General features: G+C 46.0%; 1 protein-coding gene across 1 annotated transcript in view; it reads left to right on the top strand.

The window, feature by feature from the left end:
- Window positions 1–26,066, top strand: part of INTS2 (integrator complex subunit 2) — a 78,644-nt gene that overhangs the window by 44,416 nt on the left and 8,162 nt on the right. The window contains exons 17-23 of the mRNA XM_040336929.1: window positions 528–729; window positions 2,998–3,123; window positions 3,218–3,419; window positions 5,269–5,445; window positions 14,874–14,981; window positions 16,602–16,707; window positions 16,891–17,067. Of these exons, the coding sequence (XP_040192863.1) occupies window positions 528–729; window positions 2,998–3,123; window positions 3,218–3,419; window positions 5,269–5,445; window positions 14,874–14,981; window positions 16,602–16,707; window positions 16,891–17,067 (1,098 nt within the window). The remainder of the gene's footprint in view (window positions 1–527; window positions 730–2,997; window positions 3,124–3,217; window positions 3,420–5,268; window positions 5,446–14,873; window positions 14,982–16,601; window positions 16,708–16,890; window positions 17,068–26,066) is intronic.

Here is a 26,066-nt window from a genome sequence, read left to right as displayed (position 1 = left end):
CTGCTCTGCCGCCCATCCCCCCCCCCCCTGCACTCCCTGCAGCACTAGGCTGAGAGGCTGATATGGATGCTGGTCCAGGCATGTGGGCGATTTCCGACCATATGGTCGTGATCTTGCCTGAGCCTGTGATGTCAGCTGACCGTGGCATTTAGCCCGCTGTCTGCTGAAAACGGGTCACAGGAGTGCAGAACGAACTGCACTACTGTGATCCACAGGAGAAGTACAGCGAAACAAGCTTTGGCTGTACTTCTCCTTTAACTATAATCCAGGCAAACTAATTTTTGCAATTGTGGTTTTGCAAGATTACTACTCGGATATGGTTGACTATCCTATTACAAAGCATGTTCAGCAATGTTTATGAAATATTTTACGTACTTTTAGACCAGCCTCCGTATAACTTGTCTATTATATAGCAGTAAACACATAATTTGTTTGCAAATGTTCTTATTTTAAAGTTGTTGGGTGTTTCTGGTTTGATTAGAAACGTTTGTTGATATTAAACTGCCTAATTTTTCCTCTCCTGTTAGCATTTTCAATACTGCAAAGCAACCACACACTGCTGATGCAAATCTTGGAACATTTGACTTTGCTTAGTGCTAGTGACCTAATCCCGTATGCAGAAGTGCTCACTGCCAACATTAGCCAGCTACTGAATGTTGGTGTACCACGCAGGATCCTGCAGACCATTAACAAGCTGTGGATGACCTTGAACACTGTTATGCCCAGAAGGTAACCAGATAAAACAACCATGTAAAATTTCGTACAAATATGTTGCAGGTTTCTCAAGTTGGACTTTTTGTGTCAGAATTCATTAAAGGTATTGCATCTTCTTAACCCGGCAAGACACACACATACTCTTCAAAAAGTGTGTATTTGTATGTGTATATATACAATATATTGCCAAAAGTATTGTGACATCTGCTTTTACTCACACATGCACTTTAATGACGTCTTAGTCCCTAGGGTTCAATTCAAATATTGAGTTGGCCCACCCTTTGCTGCTATAACAGCTTCAACTCATCTGGGAAGGCTGTCCACAAGGTTTAGGAGTGTGTCTATGGGAATTTTTGATCATTCTTTCAGAAGTGCATTTGTGAGGTCAGGCATGGATGTTGTATGAGAAGGCCTGCCTCGCAGTCCCTTTTCCAATTCATCCCAAAGCAGCTCTATCGGGTTGAGGTCAGGACTCTGTGCAGGCTAGTCAAGTTCCTCCTTTCCAAATTTGCTCATCCATGTCTTCATGGACCTTGCTTTGTGCACTGGTGCGCAGTCGTGTTGAAGCAGGAAGTGTCCGCCACAAAGTTGGTAGCATGAAATTGTCCAAATTACTTGGTATGCCGATGCCTTAAGAGTTCCCTTCACTGGAACTAAGGGGCCAAGCCCAACAATTGAAATATAATCCCCTTCCTTCATCAAATGATTTGGACTTCTCGTCCAACATCCATGCTTGATCTCACAAATGTGCTTCTGGAAGAATGGTCAAACATTCCCATAGACACACTCCTAAACCTTGTGGACAGCCTTCCCAGAAGAGTTGAAGCTGTTATAGCTGCAAAGGGTGGGCCAACTCAATATTGAACCCTACGGACTAAGACTGGGATGCCTTTCAAGTTCATGTGCGTGTAAAGACTGGTGTCCCAATACTATTGGTAATATAGTGTATGTTTGCGTGTGTGTGTGTGTGTGTGTGTGTGTGTGTGTGTGTGTGTGTAAAAATATATACACGCACACATTTTTTTTGAAGAGTGTGTACAGTGCCTTGAAATTTTCCACATTTTGTCATGTTACAACCAAAAACGTAAACGTATATTATTGGGATTTTATGTAATAGACCAACACAAAGTGGCACAAAGTAGATGGAAAATGATAAACTGTTTTTAAATATATATATATATATATTTTTTTTTACAAATATTTGAAAAGTGTGTCATGCTTTTGTGTTCCCCTCTGATAGCTGAATGTAAAAAAAAAGACAATTAAAAATGTTGAAATAGGTGTGGGGGTCCCCCCCTAAATGCATACCAGACCCCTATTCAAGCATGCAGCCCGGTAGGTCAGGAAAAGCACGGGAGGGCATGTGGTCTGGTATAGTTCAGGAGGCGGAGGGGAACCTACTGACAGCTGGTGAGTTATCCATTGTTAAAGACAAAGTGGCCCGCTCTTTAGCAACCAGCTATTTGTCAAAAAGCAGCGTGGGGGTCCCCTTGACCCCCATGCTGCTTTTTGACAAATGCTGCATATGATGCCACCAGCAAAACCGGTGGTAGATATAATATTTTTTACTCTCTGGTCCATTTGTGAATTGGACTTAAGATATTTTTATGCAATATTTACCAGCACATTTTTTTTTCTTCTCTCGGTAAACACCGCATAATCATTTTTTAAATGAATTTGACTTTAATTACCCCATGTGATAATGTATGCAAATTAATAATGGAATACCCTTATGGCATGCGGTAAACGTTGGTGAATTGACCCCATCCTATTTTGCTTTTTCGGTCAAAAAGTAAAATTTTGGTCTCATATGACCAGAGCACCTTCTTCCACATGTTTGCTGTGTTCCCCAACATCCCTTATCGCAAACTGCAAACAGGACTTCTTATGGCTTTGTTCTTGCCACTCCTCCATAAAGGCCAGATTTGTGGAGTGCACGACTTATAGTTGTCCTGTGGGGGTATCAGAGTAAAGGGGGCTCAATACAAATGCACGCCACACTTTTCACATATTTATTTGTAAAAAAATTGGAAAACCGTTTATCATTTTCCTTCTACTTCACAATTATGTGCCACTTTGTGTTGGTCAGTCACATAAAATCCCATACAATGCATTAAAGTTTTTGGCTGTAACAGGACAAAATGTGGAACATTTCAAGGGTTATGAATACTTTTTCAGGGCACTGTAACTGTGTACTTGATCATACTAGAAATGTCATGTATTCCTTTTTACCTAGAAGGCTTCGGTCTGCCTCCATTGTGTAACCTTCTTGGTGTTTTACAGGTTGTGGGTGATGACGGTAAATGCTTTACAACCTTCATTAAAGTTGACTCGTCGGCACAAATACACACAGAATGACCTTATGATTGACCCTCTGATTGTTCTACGATGTGATCCTCGAATTTTGAGGTTAGTTGGGTGACTGCATTCTTTAGTGATATTGATGTACTAGTTGATTTACTGTGTTAATTTTTTTTTTCTTTCTTTCTTTTTCTGTTTCTAGGTGTCCACCATTAATGGATATCATATTACACATGCTAAATGGTTACCTTTTAGCTTCCAAAGCTTATCTTAACTCTTACCTCAAAGAGACTGCAGATCAGGATATTAAACCTGCTCCCAGTAATGCCATGACTCTGGCAGGACAGGCAGAAACAATGGAAGTTACCAGAGAAGAACTGAAGAATGCACTGCTTTCAGCCCAGGTTGCCTACATTGATGAACACTTGTACTGACAGAAATATGTAGGATACTATATTTGACCAGTGACGGCCCATCGGGGCACAGGAGCGTCACCCCCCCCCCTAATCCTGTCACCTGATTGGTTGGCAGAGAGGAGAAGCGATCATATTGGCCACCTAGGAGGAAGGGGGAGGGAGGAGCGCATGGCGGAAGCCGTTGTAATGCAGAGGAGGAGAAGACGCAGGGGAAGGCGCTGCCCGCAACCTAGATAGGTGCAGGGCTGGTGACCAACTGGGGGGGGGGATTGTGTCTGTGGGTGCATTGTTTGCCGCCCCCCCCTCCCAAAAAAAAAATAACACCAGCTGCTGTTGTATCTGACCTCTTTATAAACATATTAACCTAGTTGTTTCTGGATTCAGTAATTTTAACCACTGACCCAGGACAAGAATGCAAGCAAGTAAAATCAGAGAACACTTCTGATAACCACTTGCCGACCGCCCTATAGCAGATTTACTGCTACAGGGCAGCCGTTCTTTGCAGATTATCATGTATATATTAGAGCTGCACGATTCTGGCCAAAATGAGAATCACGATTTTTTTTTTACTTAGAATGAAGATCATGATTCTCTCACGATTCTCACGGCGTAAAATCTTTTACATTTATACAAAAAAAAATGGGCTATTTTTTTTAATTCATTAAAGTAATGTTTTTCCAAAAAAAAATTATTTTCATGTCAAAGATTGTGAAACCCTGTGTCAAGAATCGCAACGGGAAAAAGATCACGATAACGATTCTTGACGGTGTGTGTGTGTATATGTGTGTGTATGTGTGTGTATATGTGTATATGTGTGTGTGTATGTGTGTATATGTATATATATATATATATATATATATATATATATATATATATATATATATATACACACATGTTTCTGCACTTTCCGTGTAGGGGACATGCCGTCGGCACGCCGCGTCTGCTGTGATGAGTCGCAGCAGAAGCCAATCAGAGGGTGCCAACCAATGGATGTCTGTTGACCGCGAACGGAGCTCTGTATATGTAAACGATTCAGAGCTTAGTCCTGACAGTGGCAATGTGATGGTTTTTCTTTCCCTGCAAAGCATCACATCCCTTAGTGAAAGCACCACACAGTGTACACAAAAACACTAGTTAGGCACATGTTTAACCCCTTTATTGCCCTGGATGTTTAACCCCTTCCCAGCCAGTGTCATTCGTACAGTGACAGTGCATATTTTTAGCAGGTTGTCCGCTGCAATATCGCAGTCATTGCCATCACTAGAATAAAAAAATTATTCCAGACGCTATAACTTTTGCGCAAACCAATATACGCTTATTGGGATTTTTTACCACAAATATGCAGCAGAATACATATTGGCCTAAATTATTATTATTATTTTTTATTGGATGTGTTTTATAGCAGAAAGTAAAAAATATATATATATATATTTTTTTTTATTTCAAAATTTTCGGGGTTTTTTTGTTTATGGAGCAAAAAACCCAGAAGTGATCAAATACCACCAAAAGAAAGCTCTATTTTTGTAAAAAAAAATATGACATAAATGTAATATACCCAGTTGTCCATTAAAGTAACGCAGTGCTGTATCGCAAAAAATGGCCTGGTCAGGAAGGGGGGCGGGGGGATAAATCTTCCAGAGGTCAAGTGGATAAACATACTTGTTCTGTGTTAGTGAGAAAATATGAAAATCGCAGATCAATGAGGAAACTAGGATTTTAGGAGAGGTCAGCAATGGGAGCTTACCTGTCCCCGTATTTGAAATTTAAATTTTTTAACAATATTCCTGTGTAGTGCTTTCTCCAAAGTAGTTAAAATGTTGTTTCTTTTCACTATTAGGATAGCGCAGCAGTGCAGCTCCTGCTGGAGGTTTGTCTTCCAGCAGAGGAAGAGAAGAACACAGGAGGAGACGAGAGCCTACTTTCTAATCTCAGAGAGGCGCAATGCCTGATTTGCTGTCTGCTCCATCAGATGTTTATAGCGGACCCAAATATCGCTAAACTAGTCCATTTCCAGGTACTCGTCTGTTTTCAAAACCTTTTGAAAAACATTATTTTTGTGTATTTACTAAAGAGTGGCTTTAGTTAAAATATATTTAATTTAGAATTGGATAGAGTGGGGAATGGTTAAAACCCCTGTTAAGTGTTTTTTTTTTTTTTTGCATGTTTCCCGTTGAGATTTCCCTTCACTTCCTTTCATAGAGACAGAGCAGGAAGTGTGAGGAAATCTCTCTAAAGTTAGAGGAAATTTACTCCTTTGCCCCATGCTACACATTCAAGTCAACGGGGAAGCACTGCAAAAGTGTTTATCAGCAAAAATGGGGTTAAAACTGGTGATAAGGAGGCGTGGCATCTCTTCCTCACAGCCTGGTGGTAGCCTCTGGAGTGCGATTCGAGAATAAACCAAGAGCAAATCGCAGGTCCCAGAAGATTGCCCGAACAATGACAGTGCGCAGGTCGCGCATGCGCAGTGCACGTCCCGCTATAAAGACACAGGCTCAATGGCGGCGTGGAGCGGCCATATCGCTGGACCCTGGGACAGGTAAGTACCCGATTATTAAAAGTCAGCAGCTGCAGTATTTGTAGCTGCTGACTTTTAATATACATATATTTTTAAGCAGAACATTGCTTTAAGTGGCAACCATATGTCTGGATTTGCTATAATTTTCTTTACTGATGTTTATCAGCAGGACCATTTGCCCAACAGGAGCACATATAGCGATACAAACCTCACCAGGGGTTCTATCCCTTCCCTACACGTAGTAGAAACGTAAAAACGGACAAAGAAGGCATGGGATATTTTGAAGGAAGACCTGTCTGTGGGGTTTATGATAACCAACTAACAAAGCTCATGCTCTTTTGATTGATTGAAGAGCTTTGGCTCTAGTTCAGCAGGGGTAGTGTCAGACTTCTTCATAGAAATCGCTGCATTCCCACATAGAGCAAGGGTCGTTCGTTCTGTGCAGCATGCTGGCAGGGAAAAAGCTTTCCTATTCAGGCTAAGGCAGATTTTTTAAAAAAACTGTAAGATTTTGCACACATTTTTGTTTTGAAGCACCTGCAACGTATTGGCCAATTTAATCCGAATGTTAAATTGGCCTTTTAAAAGTGTTGGCGGGGGACCCAAGAAGAGGCGATTCGGAGGCATCTATGCAATACCCTTGCAAAAAGCAGGAAAATATAACATCTTTTTTTATTTTACTGCTTTTAAACTGGTTTCCTCAGTGGATAAAAAAATTTGTTTCCCGTGAGTACAAAGTTCCTCTCTTCCCCTCTCACCTTCCAGGACAGCTACTTGAGACTAGTTGTGGCCAAGTCCTGGGTGATAGTCCTGTACTTTCTACCAGAAGGGTTCTCTATTAGGAGGTACTTGCCTACCTGGTGGTGTGAGTGGTGGCAACTTCCTTTTTTTTCCCCAGCTCTGGCTATGTGGAACTGTGTCCTCCTCGTGCTTCGCCGAGGTGTACCAAGATGGCATCGGAGGACTTCCAGTGACGCGACAAGATGGCGCCGGACCTGGAAGTCACGAACGCACTTGCGGCGCCGTTCTTTTGCTTAAAGGAAGCACAGCGTGATACACTGAGGACATGTTGCCTGGGGAACAGTCTGCTGAACGCCGGACAGGCGCATTTAGCAGGACAACGGCAGCCTATCTCTCCGGCTGATCTCTGCTTGCCTGATGGAGCTTGAGGACAGGTCTGAGGATGGAGCACCCGCTCAGCTTGAACCAGCGGCAGCATCCGGGTCCCATACTGCCCCCAAGGTAAGCCCTTGTCTGTGGATAGCTTCTACAGCAGGGGACTTTTTTGTATGGACTTTTTTTTTTGTTCTTCTTTTTGCTTTTTTTTCTAGGCCAAACCGGTGAAGAAGAAATGTGGGAACTGTAGGGTCAGGCTTTTTGATAGTTATCAGAAACTATTTTGTGAGGATTTTATTCCATCCAGAGCTAGTTCAGAGAATTGCTCTTTTTTAAGAGTAAATGTCTTCTATGAAGGAGGTAGTGGCCTCCTTTCGGTCCCTTAATGACAGGGTAGCTGGACTAGGGTCTTCCTCGTCTAGATCCATAGCTCAAGAGCCTTCAGCCTCGGCTAGATCCCTTCCTCTGTTAGTGTCTCACCATTAGTTCACATAATGCTTCTGATCTGGAAGAGGGTGAGAATCCGGGTTCTTCATCTGATGAGGAATCTGCATCAGAGGAAGATACGTGTAGCTCCAAGTATCTTTTTCCAGTTGAAGATATTGACAAACTATTAAAGTCCAATATATACCTCGGAGCAGATTGAGGTGCCATAACAAGCCCAATCTGTACAGGATAGAATGAATAAGGGTCTACAGGGGGCGAAAGTCGAGAACTTTTCCGGTGCACCAGTCACTTAAAGACATGATTCTTTCTTTATCGTACATAACGGGACACAGAGAAGCATAGAAATTACTATGTGGGTTATAGAGTCTACCTTCAGGTGATGGACACTGGCACGCCCTTAAAGCAGGAAGTTTCCTCCCCTATATAACCCCTCCCATACCGGGAGTACCTCAGTTTTTTTTTTGCCAGTGTCTAAGGTGTTGGTCACGAGTGAACATGTGCTCTGAGGGGCTCCTCTGGAGGGATCCATGTTGGATTTAAAAAATCTCCATACAACCGGATCCGTCCAAAGTGCTTCTTTGCCAAAGTGGACGGTACCCGGGCCTCGGTTGAGAAGAACGGGGTTTTGCCTGTAATGCTCCTCTTTTGAGGGCTGGATCCTGGGTTTTCAGTACTTTGGTCAATTTCCTAATACCAAAAGCTTACTGACAGGGTGCAATATGGATCCAGGGGTGTGGTGTTCCTGTCCATGGACCCCGCGCAGGCGTTGGCATCACGTGCGCGCGCATAGGCGCAGTAGCGGGTGCGCGTGCGGCCTCGGGATAGGCGCATGCGCACTACCTTGAAATAAGCGCGTGGTGGCGATGCGGCGCATTTATTTCAGCGGCTCACTATGAGACTGAAATTGCAGTACAGAGCAGGTCAGGTGACTTGCACCTAGACCATGAAACTCAATCTGCCTCACCCATCCTGGCTGACGGTGGACACGGAGTTCTTTTGTGCACAAATTGACAAGTGGCATTTTCGCAAGGCGCATAGTGTGCTCTGCATCTCGCTGACCATCAAATAGCAGCCTATGGTCTTGGTCTATAGCTCCGCAAGTGGATGCAATTCCTGGCCCTCGGCTTTACTATGGCAAAGGGCTCAGGGACTAAAAATGCAAAACAGACAAAGGGTTCACCATCAGGCTCAGAGGATCTTGGGGGGTGATCCGTCGGGGCTGTTGGGTGCCTCGGCTGCCCTTACCCCGCCTGCTCCAGTGTTTGTAACAGAGGAGGCTCTGGCCTCAGCCATGGGTGGACTGGAGAAAAGATTGGCGACTTTAATTGCATCTTCTCTTTGTAGAGATAAACGCACCAGGTCTCCCTCTCCCCCTGCAAAGTCCCTTTTGGCGGAACAACTATCCCCGGAAGAGGTTGATTTACTCTCGGGCGGATCAGGCAGAGGGTCAGTCAGATGTATCTGACTCTGAGGATTCTACCCTGGAGGAACCGTTCTCGGCTTCTCAGTCCGAAAGGTTGTTAGTGCAGTCCCTTACTGAGATATCTGTTCGGCCTTCAAGTTACCTCTTTTAGAGCCAGCATCCAGCTCAGTCTCTTCCTTGGGCTCTTTGAAAGCACCTCAGACTGGTTATTCCTTTCCGGTTCATCCACTACTTGAAGGTCTTATCTATCAAGATTGGGAACATCCAGATAGACTGTTTTTGCCTCCTAATTTTTTTTTCGGTTTTATATCCCATGGAGGAGAAGTTCACTGAAAAATGGAGTGTCCCTACGGTGGACGCAGTTATCTCCTGTGTGATTAAGGCTCTGACAACATGCAGATGTTTAAAGACCTGACAGATAAGAGACTGGAGATGTTGTTAAAAACATCATTCTCTACAATCAGAGGGGTAGCCCAACCTGCAATTGCAGCTATTGGTATCTGCCAAGCCTTAAAAAGACCAGATGAAACAGGTCTTGAAAGTTATCCCGGCTCAGCAAACTCGGGAATTGGCCGACTTTCCCAAGGCATTGTGCTTGGCAGTTGATGCCATTAAGGACTCTATACAACAGTCCTCCCGCCTTACGCTCCTGTTAGTACATATGCGTAGGCTGCTTTGGTTGAAGAACTGGTCTGCTGAAACCACATGCAAAAAGCTTTTAGCCGGATTTCCCTTCCACGGAGAGTGTTTGTTTGGGCAAGATCTGGATAAGTATATCCAAAAAATTTCCAGTGGCATGAGCATGCTGTTACCAGTTAAAAAGGGGTTTAGGGGTCCCCCCTCTTTTAAAAGGCCCTATTTCCAGTTTCTGGGCCTCCTGCTTCCAGGCAGTTCCGACGGCCTCCCGGAAGGTTTAATGCAGGAGGAAAGCCTCAAGGGCAATTTTAAGCTCCCAAGAAACCCTGCGTCTAAGTCAGCATTATGAAGGTTCACCTCCACTCAGCCGAGTTGGGGGAAGACTTCAGCTGTTTGCCGGGGCCTGGCAAAAAGCGATCCAAGACGTTTGGGTCCTCTCCACGGTCTCCGAGGGGTACAGGCTGGAGTTGCGAGAGTTTCCTCCACCCCGCTTCCTGGCCTCAAGCGTCCCAAAAGACCCGGGAAAAATAAAGTCTCTAGCATTGGCCTTGGATCATCTGCTTTCCCAAAGGTTGATCATAGAACTACCGGTAGAAGAGCAAGGTTTGGGTTTCTATCCAAATCTTTTTACCGCCCCCAAGCCGAACTGAGACATAAGACCCATTCTGGATCTCAAGGCCATAAACCAGTTCCTAAATATCCGATCCTTTCGAATGGAATCAATCCGGTCAGTGGCCACCTCCCTGCGGGGAGGGGAACTGTTGGCGTCCATAGATTTCAAAGACGCATACCTACACATACCTATCTTTCCCGGCCATCAAAAGCTGTTACGCTTTGCGATAAATCAACGTCATTTTCAGTTCATGGCTTTACCCTTCGGACTAGCCACTGCACCTTGGGTGTTCACGAAGGTGCTGGCCCCCCTGTTGGCCAATCTAAGGTCTCAGGGCATATCTATAGTAGCCTATTTGGACGATCTGTTGCTGGTAGATCGCTCAGTTCCCGATCTAAACCTAGCAGTACACAGAACCGTGAAATACCTGGAGTCCATGGGTTGGATTCTCAACCTGTAAAAAGGCTGGAGTATTTAGATCTACTCATAGACACAGATCAGAGAGAGATGTTTTGCCCCAAAGATTGATTCTTTAAGGGAACTAGTCCAGTTGGTCAGTTCAAAGCGTCAGCCTTCCATTCGCCTTTGTATACGGCTGCTCGGGAAGATGGTAGCCTCTTTCGAGGCCGCCCCGTTTGCCCAGTTCCACTCAAGGAGACTACAACACGCCATCTTATCCGCTTGGAACAAGAAAGCAAGCCTTAGACTTCCCCATGTTGCCCTCCCCAACAGTTCGGCAGAGCCTTTGCTGGTGGCTGGTTCCCCAGAATTTGCTAAAGGGAAGTCCTTTGTCCCAATGTCTTGGCCGGTTGTGACTACAGATGACAGTCTGTTTGGCTGGGGTGCAGTCCTGGAGGAGCAATCTTTCTAGGGAGAGTGGTCGGTCTCCGAGAAATCTCTACCCATCAACCTGTTAGGGCTAGACGAGCTGCCCAAATCTCTATCGGCATGGATTCAATTCGACAATGCCACAGCTGTCGCATATATAAATCACCAGGGTGGCACGAGGAGTTGTGCAGACCAAAAAAAGGTGGATCAGATCCCGATTTGGGCAGAAAAGCATGTCCCCGTGCATATCAGCGATTTTCATTCCAGGAATAGACAATTGTCAAGCAGACTTCTTAAGTCGCCAGCAGCTGCTCCCAGGAGAGTGGGCTCTTCACCCAGACATATTCCGGGGCATTTGTCAGAGGTGGGGAACACCAGATGTGGATCTCTTTGCATCGAGGTTGAATGCGAAGGTGGACAATTTTCTGTCCCCAACAAGAGATCCGCTCGCTTGCGGAATGGATGCGCTGGTGTTTCCGTGGGATCGGTTCTCCCTAATCTATGCGTTTCCTCCGCTGCAAATGTTACCCGCCTCTTTCGCAGGATAAACTTGGATGGAAAACCAGTGATTCTGGTCACTCCAGCTTGGCCCAGAAGGGCTTGGTACGCAGAGATTGTAAGGATGGCTATAGAACATCCATGGATCCTTCCACTCCGTCCAGACCTGCTCTCACTGGCTAATATTCCACCCTTCCTTACGGTCTCTAAATTTAACGATCTGGCTGTTGAAATCCATATCCTAAAAAGAAGGGGTCTCTCTAATTCTTTAGTGTCTACACTAATTAATGCCAGAAAGCCAGCTTCTAGGCTTATTTATTACAGAGTTTGTAAGGCATATGTGGCCTGGTGTGAAGCCCAAAGGTGACATCCTCGCAGGTATTTCATTGGCAGAATACTGGAGTTTCTGCAGTTGGGGGCAGACATGAGATTAGCCTTGAGTACCATCAAGTGCCAGGTCTCGTCCTTATCAATATTTTTTCAAGGGCCACTGGCTACACATTCTCTGGTTAAAACCTTCTTGCCGGGGGTGATTCGTGTTAATTCTCCAATTAAAACCCCCTTGTGCCCGTGGGACCTGAATCTGGTTCTCTCTGCCCTACAGAAGCAACATTTTGAGCCTCTGGCTCACATTCCCTTGGTCCTCCTTGACCAGGAAGGTGGTGTTCTTGGTAGCCATAGCCTCTACTAGGAGGGTATCGGAATTGGCGGCCCTTTCATGTAAAGAGCCATACCTAATTCTTCACAAGGACAGGGTGGTTCTACCACCTCATCCGGCCTTCCTCTCTAAGGTAGTTTCAAACTTCCATCTGAACCAAGATCTGGTTCTTCCTTCCTTTTTTCCCAGAACCTAGTTCTGCAACAGAAAGATCGTTGCATACTCTGGATGTACGGCGGGCTTTGATGTCTCCCTCCCCTCATTTGGCATTGCTTTAGAACATCCCACATAGTATTTACTATGCTTCTGTGTCCCGTGATGTACGATAAAGAAAATAGAATTTTTATAACAGCTTACCTGTAAAATCCTTTACTTGGAGTACATCACGGGACACAGAGCTCCCGCCCCTCTTGATGGGGTTTTTAGGACACTTATTGCTTTGCTACAAAACGGAGTTACTCCCGGTATGGGAGGGGTTACATAGGGGAGGAAACTTCCTGCCTTAAGGTAGACTCTATAACCCACATAGTAATTACTATGCTTCTCTGTGTCCCGTGATGTACTCCAAGAAAAGGATTTTTACAGGTAAGCTGTTATAAAAATCCTATTTTCTGAGTGTAAAGAGCCTGAAAAAAGGTTGTTCCAGTCTAGAGGGCACAAAGGAAGGTTTCCTTTTCAGTCCGAGTTCGAGGAGGGTTTTTTTAAGTGTCCTAGATTAGATGCCCCTATGTCACAGGTGTCCAAGAGGTCAGATCTTTCCTTTGAGGACTCTGGGGTCCTTAAGGATCAAATGGACACAAAGACCAACTCGTTGCTTCGTAAGGCCTGGGATGCTTCAGCTTTTTCTTTGGGTCCAGCGGTAGCATCCACCAGTGTGGCTAGGAATTTAGACATATGGGTTCAGCGTCTGGATGATCTTCTTTCATCTGACACCCCCAAAGAGGAGATTAGGGAATCTCTCCCACTCATTGCTAGGTCAGTGGCCATTTTAGCTGATGCAGCGGCAGATTCCGTAAAAGCTGTAGCCAGGTCTTCTGCTCTCATTAATTCAGCTAGGCGGGCTATCTGGCTTAAGTCTTGGGAGGGTGACCTTACCTCCAAGAATAAGCTCTGCGGCATACCCTTTGGTGGAGGTCCTAGCTTGTTCCTCTGAGAAGAGTAAACGGTCAAGAAAGCTTCCGGCAGCTTTTGTATGGTCATCAATTTAAGCGTCCTGAACAAATTTATAGTTTACAGACATTTCCGGATGGAAAATATTTGGTAAGAACTCGGTTATTGCCAGGGGTCTTCATGATAACCCTGGATCTCCAGAATGCTTATCTTCATGTACCAGACTGCCCTATCTTTGTTTGCAGAAAGGAGACTAGCTGAAAAGGAACCTCCTGACTAAAGGATCTTCCTTTTCAGCTAGATCTAGATACTCCCAAGGTCGTCAAACATGTTCCTCCCAGGGATCGGTCATTAGTATTAAATGATTTTACAAGGGCTCCTTTTGAGCCTTTTTTCATGAGGCTTCCCTGAAATTAATTTCTTTGAAGATTTCCTTCCTTTTGGCTATTTCGTCAGGGAGAAGGATTTCTGATCTACAGTCTTTGCTGTAAAGACCCCTTCCTGAGGATTCTAGAGGACAGGGTAGTGATTAGGCCTGATCCTTTCTATTTGCCCAAAGTATCTTCGAACTTTCATAGGTCCCAGGAGGTAGTCCTTCCTAGTTTATGTACCTCTCCCAAGAATGTGGAGGAGGAAAGGTTTAGTCTTTTAGATGTGAAGAGATGTCTTCTGCTTTATCTAGAAAAATCCAGTGGTTTTAGGAGTTCCTCCCAACTGTTGGTGTTCAGTGGCCCCAAGAAGGGGAGCTATTTGTTAAGCGTACAAAGCATCAGGTCGCACCCTTCGTTCTAGAATTAGTGCTCATTCAATGAGATCCAAAGCCACGTCGTGGGCAGAAAGAGTGGGGCCTTATTAGGGGAAGAAATTTCTAAAGCTGCCGTCTGGTCCTCCTCTCATGCATTTGTCAAACATTATAGAGTTCAGATGCTTTCCAGCCAGGACCTCTCCTTTGGTAGGAAAGTGCTTCAGGCTGTCGTCCCTCCCTAAGGTATAGTATCTTGCTTATCCTCTCAAGTAGCTGTCCTGGAAGGCGAGAGTAGAAATCCCCTGTTAGACTTACTGGTAACGGTATTTCCAGGAACCTTCCAGGACAGCGTCTATATTCCCACCCTATTCTGTTTTTTCACTGGTCGACCTTGTTTACCTGGTGGTGGTGTTTTTATGAGTTTCTGTGTTTTGTTTTGTTTTCCTCTGCCAAGTGCACTTGTGGTGGAGGTTTACTTGATCTTTTAAATTGTATCCGATTTGTGTTTCCTGTAGAGGGCGGAGCCAATCATCTCTCAATTAATTGTCCTAGAAGTTTCCTGGAAATACCGTTACCGGTAACGGGGGTTTTTGCACATATTTAGTAAAGGAGGCTTTACACTGCCCAGCTGCTCTTTATGCAAAATGCAGCTAACCTGCAGTTTTCGTGCAGGTTAGCTGTTCTTTCCTATAGACTTCAATTATATCCTACGGTTTTGGTTTCTGAACTGGCACAAGAACAGCGGGTGTTTTGCCCAAAGAGCAGCTGGACAGTGTGAAGCCAGTCTAAAAAACTGTTTCCTTTTTTGATGTCGCTTACATTTGCTCATAGTTTTTTTTATTTCCCAAAGGGCTACCCCTGTCAGCTGCTACCCCTGACTGTTGCAGGCATACCATCAATGCACATATGTCTGGATTTTATACCTGAGCTCATAGCTCAGCCAGAATTGGAGAAACAGGTAACATTCTGGATCATTTAATATATTTATACTTGGACAATCTTTTATTTTCTGGTGTACTCCGTGTGCAATATTAATGCATTTATTTCATACAGGCTTAAGTTTATATACCAATGTAGGTTATTAATTTGTTTTTTAATTGGGTACATTTTTATTGCACATTTTTCATGGTTTACAGGCAAAACCAACACCCCCTTCCCTTCCCCATCTATCCATATCCATCATATTTTTATATAATCCTTTCTTACTCGATTACATTTAGTTTTGCCATTCGTTTTTAGTTAAGTTGGCAATTTAACCACTTGCCTACTATGCACTTAAATCCCCTTCCTGTCCAGGCCAGTTTTCAGCACTGTCGCACTTTGAATGACAATTGCGCAGTCATGATACACCATACCCAAATTATGTGAAGGGGTTAAAATAGACTTGCTCTCCTATCCAGGAGTGGATAGTTGCGGTTAATTCTGTGTTACCGTATAAGAAAAATCTATGCCCATAGAGGATGCCCGGCCAAATATGACAAGGTGTGGGGTGACTGGGTGAAGAATGCTGCTACCTGCAATGCCCTGCCTGACTGAGCTTGCTGACCCTCCCCCCTGGCCCGAATGTGAACCATGACTGTGTGGCTGACTGGTCCTCTTGATCTCCTTTGTCTCTGTGTTCTTATGACTGCCTAGCGCTATTGGGATGTTATCTGCACTGTACCTCCAATGTTCATTGTATGCATTGACTCCTGTATTTTCCTTATCTCACCTGCACAAGATGTACCGTTATGTATTCTGTATGTCATTTATCCTTTCAAATAGTAAAACACCACGTTGTTTGTAAAATACTGTAGACTTGCTCTCAAATGTTATGTGATCGCTTTTTAAAAGTCTTGCTGGGTTAAATAAAGGGTATGAGGGGAGCTTAAATCCTTAAATTTCCTGAAGGAAATTGTTACATAGGTTGAAATAGACACAAGCCCATCACTTCAATAAAAAAAAAAAGAAAAATACAATCCCATATACACAAACCTGGATCAACTTTTACCTATAAATGTTAGTACCCAGTTATATTATGTACATTTAGGAAAAAATCCAGGCAATCCTTTTTTTAAAGCAGAACCACCTCTCGAGGGAGAATATTCCACATTTGCACAGCTCTTACTGTAAAGAAACCTTAAAATATGGGGGCAGGCTCCCTTCATGTCCTTTATGTTGATATGTCTGAAAGCCTAGACCCTTGGCCATGTGACCTCTCCTAAAGGGAAGGCTCAAAGTGCAGAAGCGATAACATAACCAAGTACCTAGGTCTTCAGGCACCTGTAAGTGTCTTAGGCTTGGACATACATTATACAATTTTCCTTTTAAATTTACCAAAACCATATAATATGGGGTCAAACTTAAACACTTTCAACTTGTATGCAGTTACAGGCCCTAGTACTAGATAGTTGAAGGTAAATTTAAAGGAAACTGAATAATAAAATTGTATAATGTATGGCCAGCTTTACATAAAGTTCAAGTTGCAGTTTACTAAAGCGTAGTCACAGCTTTAATTTTAATATATTCTTGATTGTGAATAATATAATTTTGCATAGTCCTATGTAAGTGAGATGGATTTGTTTTGTTGATTTTATAGATCTTTGCAATACAGCTTCTTTCACACCTATGCAGCCAGTATGCTTTACCAAAATCTCTTAGCATGGCACGTCTAGCCATTAATGTCATGGGGACCTTGCTCACAGGTAAATACTTGTATGTGTGTTATTATTGTAGTTGGTTGTGTAATATGCTGGTGCACTCATCTTGGTATATAAGATATGTATAACTTTTCCCTCTTGCCAAAATACAAAATCGGTATATTTACTTGTAAAATCTTAAAGCAATTTCTAAATACAAGTTTTTTTCTTTTTCGTTTTTGTTTTCAGTACTAACTCAAGCTAAGCGTTATATATTTTTCATGCCAACCTTGCCCTGCTTAGTATCCTTCTGCCAAGCATTTCCACCACTGTATGAAGACACCATGTCACTGCTAATACAAGTAGGACAAGTCTGTGCATCAAATGTGGCCACCCAAACAAGAGATGTTGATCCAATTATTGCACGTGAGTCAAAGATTCTTGATTATACTATTATTAGTGCTCAACTTTATAAAACTGAGAGACTAAAAAGAGGAATGCACAAGTGGCTAATACTGTTACAGTATTATTTTTTTCTTATAAATTATTTTTTACGTTTTTAAAAATACGAATTAAACAGGTATTTGAATAATATACACAAAGTAATAGTCGTGAAACAATGTGTAACATATATCAATGTTCTACAACATGTAATGGCAAACACGACCAATTGCAAAGAGATAGCGTCAGGGTAAAAACGTAGGGGTATCTGCAAAATCACGAGAGTCAAAATAAATGTAGCAAGAGGGAATCGGGCGGTATAAGACTTGAGTTTTAGGTCCCAGGTAAAAGTAATATGTGCGGTAGCAGACAGCAGTGCGCAAAGGGTTTAAAGGAAAGTGGGGAAGAATGGAGTGGATTGGGGGAGGGGGGGGGCGCATCAAGACCAAAGTGGGGCCAATTATTGCCCTGAGTCTCCTCCAAACAGTAGAGTCTTGCCAGCAGTTGAGAATAAAAAAATGTCCCAGGGAAGTCATTTCGATTTATATGCCTCGTGGTGGTTTTGGCTTGATAGAATCAGATCCTCAATTTTGTCTGATTTTCCTCTACTTTGCATGCCCAAACTTGGATGGACAAGGAATGGGGGCTTTTCCATTGGGCAGGAATACAGCTTTTGTCAGTGTTCAGCGAATTACGTATAATAGACTTTCGATATGTCTTTGTGGGTATGGAAGACAGGTGCACGAGAAAGAAAGCTGGATTGTGGTGAAGTGTGAAATCTGTGAATTTTTTAGACTGGTTCCTAACCTGAATCCAGAATGGTTCACGTCACGACCATAAGAAGATTTGCCTCTTTTGGATATTGGGCACTTCAGGAAAAGTTCTGTGGAGAATGTCGTGGGTTTTGTACTTTTGAGTTAAGATTTTGAAATTAATTTCTTGGAGTCCAGTGGAAATGGAGGACTTCAATGAGAAGTATAGTTTTTTTTTTTTTCATTTGGGATGCTAAGAAGTCCAGATAAAGGTCTTTTTACCATTTACCATTATATGGTGTCCGAAAGTCGTCTCAGAGTTTGGAAAGGTGGGAATTGCGCATAAGAGGATGGCGGAACTGACCTGTGGAGGGGCATATGGATTCAAGGGCGTTTTAAAGTTTCAGTGCCTTCCATAGTGATATGCAAAATAGGCACATTGAAGAGATTAGTGCAGGGATCGGTCCTTTGACCTGAAATAGATGATTGACTTATATTGTTCTCCAGGAGGTCACGAAATGGACCAGATGTGGCGCCCAGGGGGAAGGCCAGGTTGCCTAGGATAGGGAATGGAAAGGAAGGAGATGGGGAGATATCAGAGTTGGTAGTACACTAGAGAACAGTGGTGCACACGTACAGGATTCCAGGCGGTAAAAAGTCTGCCGGGAAAACCTAACTTTTTTCCCCCTACACACGACCGGGTTTTCAGACAGGGAAACTGCCACGAGAGCTTTGGTCGGGAATCCTGGCCATGTGTATGCTGCATCACATTGTTTCCCATAGGAAAACTGCCGGGTTAAAAACCGTTGGGAGGGGGGCGTGGCCTGGACAGGCATGTGAGCGGACGCTTGGCACGGAGCTCCCGCTATTGATCCTGCAACGATCCTTCCCGCGGCGATCCTATACCGCACAAAGCGCCGACAGACTCACCCTACCTTCCTCCACACAGCGGCGACCACACAGAGACCTTCCCGATCCCCGAGATGGCCCGTAGAGGCGAAAAGGAAGCGGCAGCGGTGGCGGCCCTGACCCTCCAAGATGGCGCTGGCTCCGTCCTCCCTCAGAGAGCCACGCGCGGCTGGGAGACACACAAGGAGACGGGTAAGCCGGCTAAGACCCAAAAACAGCAGGGGAGGGAGCAGCCCAAAGACATGCTATACTATGCCCAAAAGCTCCAGGGCCCGAGCTGCTCCCTTCCCCCTCAGCTGTCGACGCCATTACATGAGGCTGGGGGGGCAAGATGGCGCCTCCACCCTAGATGACACGCTGCCCCTGGAGGTGTCCCAAGAACAGATAGCTGACCTGTTTGAGAGGTCAGAGGATGCTCCACAACCCACGCTGAGTGAGATCCTGCAGGCAGTGCAACGCTGCACCACATCTGTGACTGCGTCCCTGGATGGCCTAAAGCTGCAGTTTGGGGCCCTGACGGAAACCGTGTCATTTATCCGGCATGACATCCAGAAAATAAGAAAACGCACCACGGCAGTGGAGGGGCGCGTTAGTGAGGTGGAGGATCAGATGCCCCACCTCGTTAGAGACACTAGAACAGCGCTGCAGCAAGCGGGCCAGGCGAACGCAAAGACAGACGATATCGAGAACCGCCTACGAAGGAACAATGTTCGCATCGTGGGGCTCCCTGAGAAGGTGGAGGGCCGGGACCCCACAGCCTTCATGGAGTCATGGCTCCAGGAGATGTTTGGTGCGGAAGCATTTACTACACTATTTGCGGTGGAGAGGGCTCACCGCACGCCACCCAGACCTCTCCCGCCAGGTAATCCGCCGAGGCCCATGCTCGCCAGGCTCCTCAATTATAGAGACAGATAAATAGTGCTCAGGCTGGCGCGGGAGAAGGGGACTGTACACTATAATGGAGCAAGGGTCTCATTCTACCCGGACTTTTCCGCAGAAGTGCAGCGCAGGAGAGCCAAATTTGCTGATGTGAAGAAGCGCCTACAAAAGATTCAAGTAACATACGCCATGCTGTACCCGGCCAAACTGAGAGTCACAGTCAGAGGCCAAGCCACCTGCTTCGAATCCGCTGCGGATTGGCTGAACCGCAACGAACAAGATTTGCGCAGGAGACGGGAAGTAGACGAGGGGGACTGAAACACCGGACCGCACAAGATGGACTAGGTATGACACCTGTTGTGGGAAATGCCTGTTTTTAATATCTCCAATTGCGGGACATTGCTATTTTCTTTTTCCCCTTTTTGTTTTTGTCAGCGCGAGCTCAGAGCTTTTGAAAAATGACCCTTCCAATGTTGGAATCTGAGCGGCAGAGGGGGAGGCTCCCCCTTTATGTCGCACACGTTAGAGAACGACCCCATAGTCTGGGGTGGACTGATAGGTGCCCGGTTGGCACAGAGTTCCGGAGACTGTGTTTTTTCATCTCTGTTTTTGTGTTGTTTTTTGCTCACCTCACTACACGTTACGCTGCTTCCCCTCTCCCCCCATTATATTTTTTATACCTCCACCCACTTCGCACATGGACTGATGCCTACAGGCATGCATTATTTGTTCTGGACTCCTGTGCTCGAGGTGGACTTGTGACACTGTCGCCGCACGGCGTTGCCATTAATCCCCACCGGTCATGGCTACCACACCTATATTGAAACGCACTATGATTGGCTCATGCCTGAAGAAGTTCCATCCCGCAGTAGTGGGTCTCCAGGAGACTCACCTTACGAAAGACACTATAGGGTGCCTGGGACTTTCCTGGGTGGGCAAGGCATACCACTCCACTCACACCTCCTACTCTCGGGGGGTGAGTGTTTTGGTTCACAAATCCTTGGCCTACCAGGAAGTAGACTCGGTAATAGACTCCCAAGGGAGATATGTTTTTTTGCATTGCAAACTCTTTACTGTGACAATGATACTTGCTTTTGTATATATCCCCCCCCCCTTTTCTATAGAGGTTATACAATGTCTCCTGTCATACTTAGCGGATAAGCCTGATATACCTGTCATGATTTTGGGGGACTTTAACGGGTGCTTGGACCCCAGGCTAGATAGACATCCGCCAGCCATACCACCGCTGGGGGGCAGAGGCACCATTTTGAGCCGCCTGCTAGCGGAGGTGGGTTGGATTGATGTTTGGAGAGCCAGACACCCGACGACCAAACAATTCTCCTGCTTTTCTAAGACCCATGGGTCGCTTTCACGCATTGATCTGTGCGTTGGGTCCACCCAGGTTCTACACATGGTTTCCAAGTCGGAATACCTCCCCCGAGGGGTATCGGACCACTCACCCCTGGCAGTACACCTTATTACCCGCCCGGCCTCCTCCTTGCCCAGGGCCCCCTGGAAAATGAACGCATTCTGGTTAAAACTGTTCACCTCTCATGAGCGAATAGGGCTGCAGATAGGAAAATACTTCGCGGAAAATGGCCAAGGGGGTGATGCAGTCGAGGGGTGGGATGCATTTAAGGCTTGCCTTAGGGGCACGTTTATCTCTGAAATCACTGCCGTTAAACGCAATTCCGCAGCACTTCTAGAACAGGTCGGGGACCAGGTGCAGAGACTGGAACTACAATATGTGACAGATCCCTCGGACTCCGCGAGGGACGCTTGGATATCGGGCCAGGACTCCCTGGACCGGTTGAGAGCGTCCACCGCTGAAAAGAAACGTTTCTTCACCAAGCAGGCTTATTACGAGGAGGGGGAAAAGACTGGCAGACTTTTGGCCAGGATTGCCAGGTCCCAACAGGCGTCCCCGGCCATTGGAGCAATTCGTAATTCTCAGGGGCGGCTAGTGAATGATCCAGAGCAGATAGTTGCCGCGTTGGCGACCTTCTACATGGATTTGTATAAACCTTGTGACGACTACCCTGACAGTGAGCTACAAACATACATAGAAGAAGTGACCCTCCCGGTGTTGTCCCGACAGGCCCGCGCTGCAATGGACGCTCCCCTTACTCTTGACGAATTAACGAAGGCGGCTGCCTCCTTCCCTACCTGTAAGGCTCCGGGAGACTATGGGATCCCTATGGAGGTATACACCCAATACGGGGGGGGGGAGATTCTCCCCAAACTACTAGAGGTCTTTAATGCTGCTTTTGAACAGGGGAAGCTCCCTCCCTCTATGACAAGGGCCAACATTATTCTTTTGCTGAAACCAGGCAAAGACCCCCTCAACCCAGGCTCGTATAGGCCCATTTCCCTGCTGCAGAGCGACGTTAAAATCTTAGCCAAAGTACTAGCCATGAGGGTCAACACGGTCATCCTATCCATAATCCACCCTGACCAGGCGGGTTTTATGCCACGCAGTTCCACCGCGACCAACCTTCGCCGCTTGTACCTAAACATGCAGACCCCATCGGACTCCGTCGGCCAAAGGGCACTGTTGTCACTTGATGCCAATAAGGCTTTCGACAGTGTCGGCTGGCGGTATCTGTGGGTGGTATTGGCCAAGTTTGGCTTCGGCCCTAATTTCTTGAGGTGAGTGAGACTATTGTACGACGCGCCCCAGGCGGCCGTGCGGCTGTCGGACCGGATGTCTCCTGCCTTCGCTTTGGGCAGGGGGACCAGGCAGGGCTCCCCCCTGCTCTTCGCCTTGGCAATTGAGCCCCTGGCGGCTCTGGTGCGGGACTGCCCAGCAGTAAGGGGCTTCCGATACGGAGACATGCATGAGAAACTCTTGTTGTACGCCGACGTCATGCTCCTGTTTCTGGAAGATGCAGATGACTCCCTGAGCCAGGTGATGTCCCTTGTGGTGAGGTTTGGACATTTTTCTGGCCTCACCATAAATTGGACTAAATCCGCGTTGATGTACTTAGACGGACCTCCTCTGTCCGAGGGTAGCCCCTCAACCCCTGTCCCGGTAGTGTCCTCTTTTAAATACCTGGGGGTGCATGTTTCCCCCAAAGTGACTGACTATAGCCGTTTGAATGTCTTTCCCCTATTGACCAGGTTTAGAGACAAGATCCACATATGGAATAGGCTGCAAATGTCCCTCGCGGGCAAGACCAATCTCATTAAGATGATCCTGATGCCGCAGTTGCTGTACCTGCTCCACAATTCCCCGATAGTCATCACCCTTAAAACTTTTAGAGTGGTAAACTCGCTCTTTAGACAACTGTTATGGCACACTAGAGCCCCCAGGATAAAGCTGGAGCAATTGCAACGACCCAAGGAGGGAGGGGGGCTGGCACTCCCCAACCCATGGATCTACTACCTAGCTGCGCAGCTACAGCACCTGATTGGTGCCATGTCCCCGGCCCCGGCGGGTTCCTCGGCCAGGCTTCTGTTGTTTGGCACTGGGGCCCGGTCGATACCGGAGGGACTTGAGGCTCAGCACTTTCAGAAGCCCAATAGGAAAATGCCCACATATGTACTTACCCAGAAGGTGTGGAATAAGGCGAGGCAGCTCCAGGGGGTCACGGGGTTCACTGAATTCAGCCCGATATGGGATAACAATACTTACACTGAATTAGCCAAACTAGATTAGGGTCCTCGGTGGCGCCTTCGGGGTATAAGCCTCCTCAAACAGATTTTTCACAGGGGCACACTGCTCCCATTTGACACTTTAAGGTCCAGGTTTGCGCTCCCACAAAACATGCTTTATGTCCAGCTGCAACATGCAATTAGGGCCCAGGGGGGTGCGGTGGAGTGGGCTCAGTCCCCCACTCCGGTCTTCCGCATCCTACGGGACGCCTCGGAGACCAAAGGCATTATCTCGCAGTGCTACAATATGCTGCTTGACTCTTTTTTAGAGGTACACCCTATGAAGGTGGCAGATCAGTGGGAGGCGGACGTTGGGCCATTGACGGGTGACATGTGGGAGGAGGCACTGCAGGTGGTCAACAGCTGTTCCCTAAACGTCGCACAGAGAATATCGCAATTATATATCCTACTACGGGTCCACTATACCCCTGTGAAACTCTTTAAAATGGGCAGGGTCCCTTACCCCATGTGCAACAGGTGCAGGATGGGGACGGGTGATTTGATTCACCTGCTCTGGCGTTGCCCCAAACTCCACAGGTTCTGGAGGGAGGTCATGGACACGCTCAACTCTGTCTTCCAGACTTCCGTTCCCTTAGAACCAGTCTATTGCCTGCTCGGAGTGCTGGAGGGAGCGGTAACGGAGGAGATGACTAGAATGGCATTTAATAGAGCTTTATTCCAGGCCAGGAAGGTCATTCTCCTGAAATGGAAGCTGGAGGCACCCCCCACGTTTAAATTATGGGTGACACATATGGGCAGGATGCTTGTAATGGAAAAATACATTTATCAGCACAGGGGTAGGGCGGGCAAGTTTGACAGAATATGGGATGCATGGCTCGCCACACCTGGTCTGAGCCCTGTGGAGCTCGTTCAGACGAGATTGTTAGGAGGCAACTAAATTCGCTAGATATGGGAGAGTGGGACGGGAGGACGCAATATAGGGTAGGATGTATACATGCCTGGTCCCTGACGAAGAGTTGTATGTGTAGTGTATTGTTTATACCTTGTATGAGATGTCATACTGTTGATTTCTTGTTTGTTCTGTGAGCAATAAAAACTTTTCTGATATAAAAAAAAAAAAACGTTGGGAATCCCGATGGGGGAAAAAAAAAATCTGGTTCTCCTTTTTTTCGGTAGTTGTCCTGTCAGGAAAACTGCGATGAAGCATATACACACGGCTGGTTTTCCCGGCCAAAAGCTCTCATGGCAGTTTTCCAGACGGGAAAACCGGCCGTGTGTATGAGGCATTGGGGTGAATGCATGTTCATGTAAAATGCGTTCTGAAGTGCAATTCAAACATGGGTGGCTCTTCAGAGAACATCGCACATATACATAGTTCTTATGGTGACACTGACTAGTGTGGCATCGATCAGGGACACTGGGACAGGTGTGCTAGTGGTTAGACTAGCAGCAGTCGTCTGGTGAGATTGCACTGCTGTGGCAATGATCAGAGACGATAGCTAACATAAACTGATCTTAGCGTAGCCAGCCATTGTACATTATCACAACCATATACTATCACCATAGTAGTGCAGTGTCACCATGGTGACGCTGTAGTACACTGGAGGGAGTGGTTTTCTTTTTTTTCTTCTATTTTTTTTCTTTTTTTTTGTGATTGCTTAGACAAGTTTGTTCATGCCCCATTGAGTATTGCCATGATGGTTGTGATTGGCAACCGCTATCGCATAGTACTATGTGACACAGCACAGTCATACAGTACAGCGGCTGCAGTCGCTGGGAGGGTCTATAAAATCACCTGCTGCCCCCAAAGTTTGTCGGTGGCTGTAAAAGGGTTAAAGTGATAATGAAAGCTGTTTTTTTAATGTTAAAATAAAAAAAAGACTTGTACTTATCTGCTCTGTGGCGTGATATTGCACAGAAAGGTTCCTTGCCTCCTCATAGGCAGTTCCCAGCCAGTGCTAATCACTCCTTCCTTTTCCTCAGAAAGCCAGGTGCTAAGAGTGCATCTGTGCGTGCATGCTCCTGAGCCAGCTTGTGTGCATCTATAGATACAAACACAGCGGCGGTAAGCCACACACCCCTTCCCTCCTCACTGGAGTTTCACTGACAGCAGCAGGAGGCTATGGCTCCCATTGCTCTTGGTATCCCCTGTAAAACCAGGTAGTGGGATGAGTGGTGGTGCTGCAGCTGAGATGGCGCTGAAGCAGTGACAGGAGTCGTGTTTAACAGTGGGGGTGGGTTGAACAGGTAATGGAGTTTTTTTTTTACCTTGATGCATATAATGCATTAGTGTAAAGGAAAAAAATGGACTGTAGAGCTAATTTAATGGTGTTCGAGCTGTTCTTACTATTCCATACCATAGTACAAGGGTCTCCAAACTTTTCACTTCGGGGGCCACATTGTGCATTTCTTTATCGTACATCACGGGACACAGAGCGGCATTCATTACTATATGGGTTATATGGAGTACCTTCAGGTGTAGACACTGGCAATCTCAAACAGGAAATGCCCCTCCCTATATAACCCCCTCCCATAGGAGGAGTACCTCAGTTTTTACGCCAGTGTCTTAGGTGTTAGTCATGGTTTAGCTTGCCTCCGCATCCTTGGGATTAGGTGAGCTACCGGTTCTGTCCAAAAAAGCCTCAGCGCTAAAGTGGTCAGTAACCGGACCCCAAACCCTTGGGGTATAGCCCATAATGCTTTTCTTTTTAGAGAGCTGGACCCTGGGCCCAGAACTTAGAAACCTTTGGGTACCTAAAGTTTTCTGTTGCCAGGGTGCTATATGGGCCCAGGACAGTGGATCCTTCATAGGAACCCAGGGCCTGAAGG

The sequence above is a fragment of the Rana temporaria genome, chromosome 2 (assembly GCF_905171775.1).
Source record: "Rana temporaria chromosome 2, aRanTem1.1, whole genome shotgun sequence".
NCBI lineage: Eukaryota > Metazoa > Chordata > Amphibia > Anura > Ranidae > Rana > Rana temporaria.
Note: the sequence above shows the minus strand (reverse complement) of the source record. Positions and strands in the feature narration are given on the sequence as shown.